This window comes from Jatropha curcas, chromosome 1, assembly GCF_041381405.1.
Source record: "Jatropha curcas cultivar XTBG-Jc1 chromosome 1, XTBG_Jcur_1.0, whole genome shotgun sequence".
Taxonomy (NCBI): Eukaryota; Viridiplantae; Streptophyta; class Magnoliopsida; order Malpighiales; family Euphorbiaceae; genus Jatropha; species Jatropha curcas.
The window spans coordinates 24208955-24220709 of NC_143151.1; the positions used below are offsets into that span (position 1 = coordinate 24208955).

The 11755-nt window shown below is 29.5% G+C and overlaps 2 protein-coding genes across 2 annotated transcripts; one reads left to right on the forward strand and one right to left on the reverse strand.

Moving 5' to 3' along the window:
* Positions 1-1631: 1631 nt before the first annotated feature.
* On the forward strand, positions 1632-3084 carry LOC105646433 (uncharacterized). The gene has a single exon (XM_012232288.4). The coding sequence runs from the start codon at positions 2109-2111 to the stop codon at positions 2988-2990; it is 882 nt and encodes a 293-aa protein (XP_012087678.1). The 5' UTR covers positions 1632-2108; the 3' UTR covers positions 2991-3084.
* Positions 3085-7913: 4829 nt separating this feature from the next.
* Positions 7914-9828, reverse strand: NAC036 (NAC domain containing protein 36). The gene is made up of 3 exons (XM_012232289.4): positions 9536-9828; positions 9122-9390; positions 7914-8627 (listed from the first exon to the last, which is right to left on the reverse strand). Exons 1-3 carry the CDS (start codon positions 9699-9701, stop codon positions 8139-8141), a joined length of 924 nt encoding a protein of 307 aa, XP_012087679.1. The 5' UTR covers positions 9702-9828; the 3' UTR covers positions 7914-8138.
* Between the last annotated feature and the right edge of the window lie 1927 nt (positions 9829-11755).

The window sequence follows — 11755 nt, forward strand, 5'->3', positions numbered from 1 at the left end:
AATATAATATAAACATTAAATATAATTATAGCATTAATTATAATTAAAAAATGTATATATATAATTTTCTCTTTTAAAAAATAATTATTTTAAATATTTCTTGAAAATTTATTGAACGGATAATGGGTAGCGGTTACTCAATTCCTTGAACCCGAACCAAATCCGAATCAGATACGAATAGTAAAAACATTACCGGAATCCGTCCAAAACTCATTTATTCACTATTTGAACTTGCTAAAATCGGATTAAATTGGATCGAGTACGTGCTGGGTCGAGTATAATTGCTATCCCTACTTGTGGAGCAACCAGATGAATGGCATACATTGGAAATGGAGATAGGCTTATGCAATTCTTAATGGGACTGAATGATAACTATGATCATGTGAAAAATCAAATATTGCTCATGGATCCTTTTCCTAGCATAAATAAAGCATGCTCTATGGTACTTAAGGTTGAGAAACAAAGGGAGGCCAAATTGATCACACACAGTTACTATACCATTAAATGAAAGCCAAAACTTATATAATATGCTCTACATACCTAGTTTTACATGTAACCTAATATCAGCATATACCCTAGCCAAATCAAATCACATTTCTATTAAAACTTTATCTAACCATTGTGTTTTGCTAGATTTGCTAACTGATGTTGTTGTTGCCATTGATAAGGCTAAAGGAGGATTATACCACTTGAATCATACTTCTTTTCTTAAACACGGCAAGAATTCAAACTCTTTAAATTCCTCTTTTTTATTGAAGTCTCAATTTTTTCTCAACAAATAAACAAGTATAAAAGAAAAGAGAGAGGAACCAAACAAACAAAATATCCAAAGCTAGATAAGAAAATGTTTGCACTTAGAGAAATCAGATATGGCCTTGAAATTCATGCAATTAATTCACTGGTTTTTAGCGGTAAGTTTTCACCGAATGTTAAACTACTCCATATGATTGACGAAATGTCTGCCTTGCCTCGTTAAGCGATTTGGTTCCTACTGTGATGAATGGCAGGATTCATAGGACTAGTTAATAGGAAGAACGAGAAACTTGTGAGGAGAAAAATCAACAGCAAGGGTGGTTGGTCAGTCTAACCGCTGGCACCAAGTCAAACAACTTGGCGAGCCGCTTTAGGTGAAGGTGATCCAGCCACCATCCAAATCTAGATCAACCCGCACGCTCCAATTTTCTCTCATCTATTCCTTTCTTTTTTTTTTTTTTTTAGAACTTTGCTAGTGTGCTGGTTCTTATCCAAATATTTCACCAGTTCTTAGCAGTTTTTGACCTTCCGATTTTAATCCAACTCAGATTTGGACCATAGTTCAATTTTCAATTAAAGCAGTCAGACTGACCCATTCCATGCGATTTTCAAAACCATGGTAAATAGTATTTACCTGTTCTAGCTCATCTTGACATCCATAATTGTAAAATAGAATTTTTGTTTTTGAAAGAATAGTAGTAAATTAGAAATTAATTGTTGGAAATTCAATAGTTAAATTTTTTTTAAAAAATATATTATATTTTTGTATTTATATGAAGTCGTTACTATTTACTTTATACATTTATTGTTAATATATATTAATCATCAAGTATGTAAATATGCTTATATATCCTTAACATTGAGACATCACATTTGCTTGAAAAAAAAAAAAAAAAAGAACAGGAGCACCACATTTATAACAGCATATGCTGGTACTGCACTTAGCAAAATAGCAACCTTCAAAAATCGAACAAACGAAAATTGTCTTGTCTCACATATAAGGCTAAACAGTAATGCTTCTAAATTGCAAGCAAATAACACCTTTCATCTTATTCTTTCCAGGCAAATGCAACCCGTGCGCTTCAATTATTGAATGCCATTTCTGTTATCAGAAACCATTTGCCCATTTTTAATTTACTTATGAGCTGGAGAAATGGTTGGCGACAGACATTGCGAAGACATGGCTGAGATTTGTGTGTTAGATCCAAATCGAAATCACAATGCCATGAAGATTATCGAGGATTTGAGATTCCTCCTGTCTCCTTTTCCCCTTCATACATATATATACATATAGTCTCCATTTGAAACCCAAAAATCACAGCAAAAGCTTCTCTTCTCTTCACCAAGAAACAAAAATGGCCAACACTACCTTTTTCCATAATCGCTCAGATAGCTTACCTTCAAGACCACACCCTCTTATTGCACAACTGGATGACCATATATCCAGATTAAGGATTTCTGATGCTGCTTCCACGTCATCATCAACTTCCATAGCCAACAAGCTTACCCATCTTCAAGATTTGCATGACTGCGTTGATAAATTGCTTCTTCTGCCGTTAACTCAACAAGCGTTATTAGCGCATCATCAGAACCGTAAATGCGTTGATGAGTTGCTTGACGGATCTCTTCGACTTCTCGACGTTTGTAACGCCGCTAAAGATGCTTTGTTGCAAACGAAGGAGTATACTCTGGAACTTGAGTCGACTATCCGTAGAAGGCAAAATGGTGTGGAAATTGAGGTCAAGAAATATTTGACTTCCAGAAAGATGGCTAAGAAGTCCATTCAAAAGGCTTTGAGTAATCTGAAAGGTTTGGAGAAGAAATGCTTTTCGTCTTCAAATGGAAGTGATGATATTGGAAAGATAATTAGTATTTTAAAAGAGGTTGAAGTGATTACTCTTTCTGTGTTCAAATCCTTTCTGTCATTTGTGTATGGAGCACCAAAGGGTCTGTTTTCCAAGTCAAGTAATTGGGCTTTAGTTTCAAAGCTTATGGTTCATAAGAGAATAGCTTCTGATGAGGAAGAAGAAGAAGGAGTTTTAGATGTGAATGAATTTGCAACGGCAGATTCTGCATTGGAATCCTTTGTTGGATCCAAATATGATAATAATGCAGAGAATGTTCAAAGTCATCTAAAGAATTTGGAGCTTTGTATTCAAGATCTTGAAGAAGGAACTCATAGTCTTTTTAGAAGATTGATCAAAACTAGAGTTTCCCTTCTCAACATTTTCAATTAGTTAGTCATCATACCATATATTAATATTGTATATATCAATCAAATATTGTATAAATCATACTTTATAAATACTAAATTCACAAAATTCTTTCTCAGTCTTTTTCTTATACAGTTTTTAGTTACTATTTGGAATTTTTAATTTACAGATGAATTTTCATATTTGGATAAACGCCAATGCTCTTGTAGATATATAATTTATTTTTTTAGGAAATATAATTAATTTGGATATGTAGTTTGACTAGCTTATATATAAGAATCCATTAGCTTTAATAAGTTGTACATCTTTTAAGATTAGAATTTATTTACAAATTCAATAAAATTTGATTCAAGTATATATAATTAATTCCATAAAATTATTCTAAATAAGGTTTTCATCCTAATTAAACATTAAAATTTAATTAGATTTGTAAATTTCTATAAATAAAATTTAATGGTACAAATAAACTTATAATTTTACTTGATTTCAATTTCACCAGCCACATATAATATATATTTTGTTTTAAAAGGAAGATGGAAGTTTAATGATAAAGATTAAGAAGAGAGCACATGGCGGACTCAATAATACCACATGCTACAAATTAAGAGATTGTTAGTTAATTAAGCCAAAGAAGTGGATCTTGCCTTCTAATCCCACAACAATCATTTCAATAATGCAAAATTAATAATTTATTCATTTGGATGAGGAAACATTTTAAAACCTTGTTGAATATGCAAGGAAAATACCATATATACTGTATTCGGATTGGATCACTCAGGTAGACTCGAGTCGGTCAGTTGGACCCTAACATCCCTACCAAGGTGAGTTTGCATGATCTGTAGATTAAATTAGAAAATGTGAATATGAAAATACAAAAAAGTAAATTATATGCACTACAGGAAATCAGAGTTTTGGAGGCGGTTTCTTTTGTATAGGCGGTCCTAAACGCCTCTACGAGGCGGTTATTAAAACTGCCGCTACAACCCTATCTCTACAATGTAGTGGTGATTATTCCAAACGTCGGGGTAGTTCGTATGGTAGGGCAGTTGTTTTTCCGCGTTTTCACCTGCTGCAACAAATAAGTTAGATGCAGTTATAAATGTCTCTGCGTATTTATCTTTAAATAGCCATATATTTCCCGTCATCTTGTTCTGGTAAGATGTAACGGCAATTTCAACCGCACCTAATTAAATTCCTGCCGTAATTTTAAATTTCAACTATCAATTATTAGTACTGTGGATTGTGCCTCTAAAACTACCTCTATAATTTTTCCCACCAAATATGGGGACAGTTGGAACTGCCTCAATAATTTTTCCTACTACTTATAGCAGCAGTTGGCGCTGCCTTTAGCACCACTTTTATTATTACAGTGATAATTTTTTTAGTTACTGTAGAGTCGGTTGCAAACCTCCTTACATTATTTAGCGCCAATTATTGTTAAATTAGTTAATTCAAGAGACACTTTAGACTATCCCTAGCTATAGTACTTATGCCGCGTATTTGATGTTGAATAATGAATTTTGGTACAAAATCGGATCATAATATTTTTATTATATTTTATTTAATCATTAAAAATTTAAGAACAGAAATAAACTAAAGACATCAACCAATCATTTAGAAAATATTGTGAATTTATACATAGTTCCCGTTAAGGCTCAGAACTTGATTTGAGTTCAATAAATCTCTCGCTCAATTTATGTGGTTGCTCTAAATAAAAATTGAGACAACCACAAAGCAGAAAGATAAATAGGTTTGTGGCTAACAGCGGTAAAATTTTCTGCAGAGAAGGAAAGGACAGTTGAGAACCACAGAGGATAAGCAGAAGCTTAGGATAAAACGGTAATTTTGTCATTTTTTCAACTTTTCACAAGTTAATGATGACATATCATACTATGTAGGCGTCTAACTAGGTTCAAGTGGGATCCAATGTTAGTTGAGTCACATTTTGGGTGTCCAAATCAACAATAAACTTTTAAAAAGATTAGATACTCAATCATAAAAGTTTTCCATCTCAATTAAATTGTAAAAATTTAAAAAATTTAGACACTAGATTTATAATTTATTCAACAAAAATTAAAAGAAAATATCATTTTAATTTTTTTCAGACATATTAATTTTATTATTTATACTATATACAAATGTAGGAATATAGGAGAATAATAAGATTTCTGACCGTACTCTTAATAAAATTTAAATATTCTAAAATAACCTTAATCATGATAAATTATAAAATTATATTTATTAGTTGACTAAATATAATTTATTAAAATTATTTTTAAATAAATATATATAGGTAATTAAGCATTTCAAAATTTAAATTTTATCTTTTTTAAAAAAATTTATTTTTTAATATATTATGATAGGGAGACATTTGAAATTTTTTATATTTTATTTTTCAAAATTTATTTTTTAAATATTTGATATGTTTTTATTATAGTTTAAAATATTTTATTTAGAAGAGAGATAAAAAAGGAAAAAAATAATTTTTTATAATATTCTTTATATTCACATCAACGTCATATGAAATTTTATTTTAACATTATAAAAATCTAATTAATATCCAAAAAATTATAATATTTTATTTAGAAAAGAGATAACAAAAGAAAAAATTATTTTTTATAATATTCTATTCACATTAATCTCATATGAAAAAATTTTTTACCATTATAAAAATTTAAATAATATAAAATAAAAATTATAATCAATATTTAATATTAAAAAATAAAAACGAGTATAAATAACAAATAACAGGGAGCAATGACATAAAAAAATTCAACGAGTATGAATAACGAACATAATCAATATACAACGCGCCTTATAAAAAGACTAGTGTGAGTTAAAAATATATATATATGTACTTACCATTTTTTTTTTTGGATTTTTTTCAGCGCCAAATAAATTATTTGTCAAATTCAAAAGTATTTTCTTTTAATTAACATTTTTTATTTTGAAAGAAATAAATATTTAATGGGAACTAGTAAACCATTAAGCAATCTTACATGGTTTTAAAACAAATCACTATTCTTCAAATAAACGTTTTATGTTTGAATAAATATTTTTTTTTCCTAAAAACATAACTATGTTTTAGTTTATTATGATATTTTTATTCCTTGAATGCCAAATAAGTTGAAATAACCTTGTAAGTTTTATAACAATAGGTTATCTCTCTCCTTTAAATAACGCTAATCAAATTAGTGAAAAAAAATAAAAAAAAAATTCAAATTTGAGATTTTTCACTTCCCATAAAGACTTTGTTCAGCAATAACGTTTGAGGAAGGGTTTAGAGTTTGACTACGTCAAAAAACTATTTTTGTAAGTTAGTCGATAAGGTAGTATGAAAAATAGTTATTAGTGGATAAGATAGCGTTTATTAAAACGTTAATCCACCTAATGTTTAGCATTTCCATTTTTTGATTAAAATCTTTTTGACAATTTTGTCCTTAATTAACTTATATTATCCTTAATTAATTTATATTAACATTAGTTTAAAGTCTTTCTTTTCAATAGTTGTTATGGTGCTGCAAGTCTGCAATTAAGTTAAAAAAATTACATTATTTTACACAAAAATTTAAACAAAATAATTTAATAATGAATTAATAGAGGAATATGAGAGGAGATTCTATAATCATTTTAGAAATGATAATGATTTCAATTTATATAATTGGACTACACGCTATAAATTTAGATTCTTTTAACAGAAAAATAATAACACATTATATAAATTCTCTCTTTTTTTATAATGAGTTCACTTGTATAGTGATAAGTTAAATATCTCAATCAATATTTAAATGTCTTTTTTTTGTCATTTTAAATTCAACAGCTAATCAAACAGTTATTTTTACTAAACACTTTTACTCTGAATAGTTATAAAAACAACTAACAACTAAAAGCTATTAAAACAGATAAGAGCTCGTAAAATCACTAACAGTTACTAAAAAGGGCTAGTATTGCCGAACAAGCTCAAATCAAAATGCTAGATCATCCAACTTCCTTTATAAAAGAGAAATAACATTTTTAGGGATAGCTAGAAGGTTGTACTTCTCCAGTTAAGTGCAATAAATTTTACCAACATTTGAATCCATTAAATTATTTAGTCCATTAAATTGTCAACCTTGTCCACCACTGTCCCTTCCTCCTTTTCTATCACAATTTAAATTATAAATTTATTTCAAAATAGTATTATGAAATTTAATTTAATTTTATATTTTAAATTGAGTAAATCACTAAAAAACAGTTTAAATTTTAACATTTTTAATTTAATCAATACTTTTAATTTTTCCAATTATTGTCTCTGACTTATTTTTACTTGTCAGTTACAACCTCCGTCTAGAGTCCGTTATTTTGTTGCTTATTTGGCTGTAGTTGGTCGCACAACACTCCAACTCAAATCCATATGGCTATTTTTGGTCGTTCATCCTTTCTTTTAAAATCTCTAAATTGGAAGAATGTATTATTGAAACAAACTCCTTCATATCCCACCACAAGTTTGAAAGAATTTGGTACATTTATATAATTAATGGACCCTTGATGGACTCTCGGTAAACAACTCGGATCGTCAGCAACTCCAAGGTCCGCTAAATAATAGGTTTATTCGCTTCGAGAACTATATTACTCAACCACAGCTAATTGAACTGTAGAGAGAAGCCATAGTTGACTAAAAAAAAAAAAATATATAGTATTAATTTACAAAATTAAAAGTATTGGCCAAATTTAAAAAAAAAAAAAAAAACTCTAAAGTTTGGTTTTTTTTTTTTCCTTGATGATTAAGCTTTGTAAAATTCTAACTTTGTTTATACAAAACAAGGTGTTTAATTAAGTCATATATGAGGTTGAAGTTTGCTCAAAAGCAGTCTACAAATCCATGATTATCAAAGGAATAGGCTGTGATCACACAAGCATTCTGTCAAAACTCAAAAAGGCATCTCACTTTCACATTATAAACACTGGTTATTAAGTTGTAAAAGTAGATTAAAACTTGTTCATTAATTAACAAGATAAACAAAATGCTTCCATACATTGGCAATTATCACCACACCCCTTCTGACCTTAAACACATTTAACTTCAAGATTCTTCTTCAGTCCTAATATTTGGGATGTAAATGAAAATCATATCTACAAAAATCAGAATATATAAATATTTGCTTATTACTTAGACATAATTATAAATTAGATCTAAAAATTCAAAATGTTGGCATAAGGGGTCAGATTTTGGGCTAGACTTTGCAACCAAGGACTATTGAACAAAAAGTTGTCTTGGCTCCAGTCAATGCCTAATTTTGGCACTTCCAGCTCTGGTAGCTTGTCCTTGCCCATTGGTAATTGTAGAGAAGAAGAAGAAGAAGAAGACCCTTTTATCTCCTTATTAGGCTTTTCATCTCTATTGTTTTTGTCATTATTATAATTATCATTATCACTAATTTTTCTATCTTCAACCATAACCACATGTTCTCCTTCTTCTTTCTTGAAAACCAGAAGCTGCATAGAGATTGGATCTTCTTGTTGACTATAGAAGGACATAGTGTCCATGTCCAATGAGGATAATGGTGATGAAGATGATGAAGATGTATTGATCGTTGTTTTTATCTCTTCCTCCATTGCTGCCCTTTGCTCTAGCACTTTCAAGGAAGTTGCCTTTCTATATATTTTACAAAGCACTATGTCCTGCATTAAAATATTAAAGATACTAATTAATTAATACTCTTTACGTGGCAGTTTCCCAAATATGACAAAAGTTGACTCCATAACCAAAGTCGTCGCCTCAGCTACAATTTTCTTTTGTGAAAAATAAATATGTATCTATACTGAATTTTTTTTTTTAATTCATTATAGATTTTTATAAGCCGAAATAATATTATAGGCTATACAATAGAGAGTAGCCCTCCCCTTGGCTCACTAAATTGGTGAAATCAACTGTAATTGAAAAGACTAGAACTTGAGACCACTCACTCTTCACATAAGTGAAAAGACTAATCAGAGCACCATCTCATTAACATCTAGTCTGAATATTTATAGGTTAATAATTGATGGTTTCAATTATGGTTATTAAGTTATAAATCTTCTTGCAGTTAATAATATATATATTTTTTAAAATAGCTATTAATAATTTCCATGCATAAATATATACACATTGCCCATATATTATAAATATATAGTACCTTGGGTGAAGGGCAAGAATCAGGCAGGCGATATTCATTCATGACCCAATCAGTCTTGGAGCCTCTTGGTGCTCTTCCCTTATAGAAAACAAGAGTCTTTCTCAAACCGATAATCCTTTTCGGGTCCGATAAGCTCACAATTTTCCGGTCAGAACCAGTAGCTTTCCAAAACCCGTTTACTGTAGTCCTGTTAGGCCTTCCTCCGCTACCATGTCTCCTGTCTCTTGGCACAAAAAAGTACCATTCTCTCTCTCCATTCCTAGCCAACCCTATACATAAAACATAAGATAAATAATGAATTCTGATTCATTTATATTGGAATAACTTTCAGAAATTTGATAATAGATTGAATTTTTAGGCACAGAAGTAAATGAATTCTGATCTCATTGTATAATTCAATGAGATCAGCTATACCTGGTAATTCCCAAGGATCATGATGATAAATGTTGAGATATCCAATTACGTCGAAACATAATTTTTTCCCAAAAATCATGTTCTTGAGGTAGAAATCGAGCAATTCTTCTTCAGTGGGATGGAATCGAAATCCGGGAAGATCCATTTCTGATGCCATTTCCTCCATATATATTTGGATACACTAACTAGCTAGTTAGTGTGTGTGAAAGTTAATGCTATGATATTTTATGTTTTGATGAAGAAAATAAAAATATTGCCCTTGCAGTTGCATACACTCTTAGAATGATATTTATAATTAAGGAGGATAATATGTGTCTTCGATTTCTTGACGATATGTAAGAAGAAAACAGAAGGGAAGACTTGGTCACCACCCTTAAAAATTGTGGTGGGGCCTGGAAAAGAATCGCTGCTCAGATATCTCTCGATCGAATGGGTGGAACCCACGCGGTTTATCATAAAGTCACAAGAGACTAACTTCTCATATGGACATTGACAGGTCTTTTGGAATCTTTACGTGACCTCCTTTTTTCTTTTTCTTTTTTTTTGTTTTTATTTTCTATTGATTTTGGACTTTTACTTGGAAATTTACATGCATATGGAGAATTTTCCAATTCAAGCTTTATCTAGCTGTGATTTTGATTTTTGGTCTAATTATTAGTAATTAGAGTTTCAAATATCAATTTGCGGTCAGCTGGTCTTTCTTGATGCTTCTTTATACATATATATTGAATTGGTCATGCTAACTGTTTTTCCCCTTCTCAATGAAGGATTCTAAGGTTGAAAATTTTAGGTAATTTCCTTCTAATCTGAATTCAACTTTCTTTCTTATTATTAGATTGTTGGTGTTGAAGTTCCAAGCAAATTAAAATATTATTTATGTGTTGCTTTGGGAATGTATGACTGTCCTAGAGTTATTTGTTTTATTTCTCTTCCTGGTACTAGGTTTATTTATCATAAGAGTTATTCGTTGATAAGGCATTATGTAAGTTATCTTAACGAGAAATGCTTATCTTAATTTAGATGAATAATAAAATTTGAATTTTATTTTCTCAAATCAAAAGAGAAAAAACATATACGCTATCTTTCTTATTGTGAAATTTTCTATTCTTCTTCGTAGTATTTTTTTTTTTTTTTTTTTTTTTTTTTGCAAACCACTGGTATCCGAGCCCTATTACTAGAACCGTCTAATTCAGCTAGGGATTTAATCACAGTTAAGACTTTTCGCCCTTCCCCACAAATGCATATAATGAGATTGAACCCGAGATTTAATGAGATTTAGTCACAACCTATATTGTCAACTGAGTCACAGCTCGTAGGTTTCTTTTTTCGTAGTTTTTGATTCACTAATTATCATGCATGCATCTGGTAATTGATTTGCACCCAATAATCAGGTTTAAATAAAATACTTAATCAACTGCCTTTTAGAATTTTTTTTTCCTATCATATACTAAATGATTTGTGCTTATTAAATTTTATACTATGGCCTTATTCCACAACAGTTTTTGAATGTTTTGAGTTAACATTAATTCATTTTATTATTTCTAAACTTGATGTAAAAGATATCTAACACCGATTTAATTTTACCAAAAAATAACAAATATGACACATTAGATATGAAAATATATTTCTATCTTCAGTAATTATATTATATTCGAGAACTCTTCAACTTATTTGTCTATGAAATTTAGGGGTGTCAAAACAGATTGGCATATCGAGTTCGACACGAATTCACCTAACACGTGATACGATAATGGTCAATACGAACATAATCAATTTAATAATCATGTGAAATTTGACAATATGTATAACCCATCTAATATTATAAGCAGATTAAATGAGTCATATTGACCCCGTATACGATCCGTGCAATCCGCTTAATATCATAAGCATGGTAAGTGGGTCTTGTCCACCTATATACGACCCACTTAACTTGCTTATGATTATTTTTAAGTTTTAACATATTTAACTCAAATTATATTTAAAAATAAAATTTTATATATAAAATAACATAGATTCTTCGATATTCATAACTAAAATAAAAAAATTAATATAATAATAAAGTTTAAATAGAATTTTAATTGAAATATTTATATCTGATACTGAAACTATCTCTTTACTCTTAAATAATAAAAGTTTAATTTATACTTTTTTTTAAATATAATTGTGGTAAATCAATCATCTTTTAATTCTTATAAAAATTCAAAAAGTGAAAAATTTAAG

What these genes read in the sequence shown, in the direction of transcription:
- NAC036 (XM_012232289.4), bottom strand. Translation starts at nt 9,701, where the DNA reads ATGGAGGAAATGGCATCAGAAATGGATCTTCCCGGATTTCGATTCCAT. An exon ending in TGATCCTTGGGAATTACCAG is followed by an intron (nt 9,391 to 9,535) that starts GTATAGCTGATC and finishes TTTTATGTATAG; the next exon opens with GGTTGGCTAGGAATGGAGAG. An exon ending in ATTCTTGCCCTTCACCCAAG is followed by an intron (nt 8,628 to 9,121) that starts GTACTATATATT and finishes ATTTTAATGCAG; the next exon opens with GACATAGTGCTTTGTAAAAT.
- LOC105646433 (XM_012232288.4), top strand. Translation starts at nt 2,109, where the DNA reads ATGGCCAACACTACCTTTTTCCATAATCGCTCAGATAGCTTACCTTCA.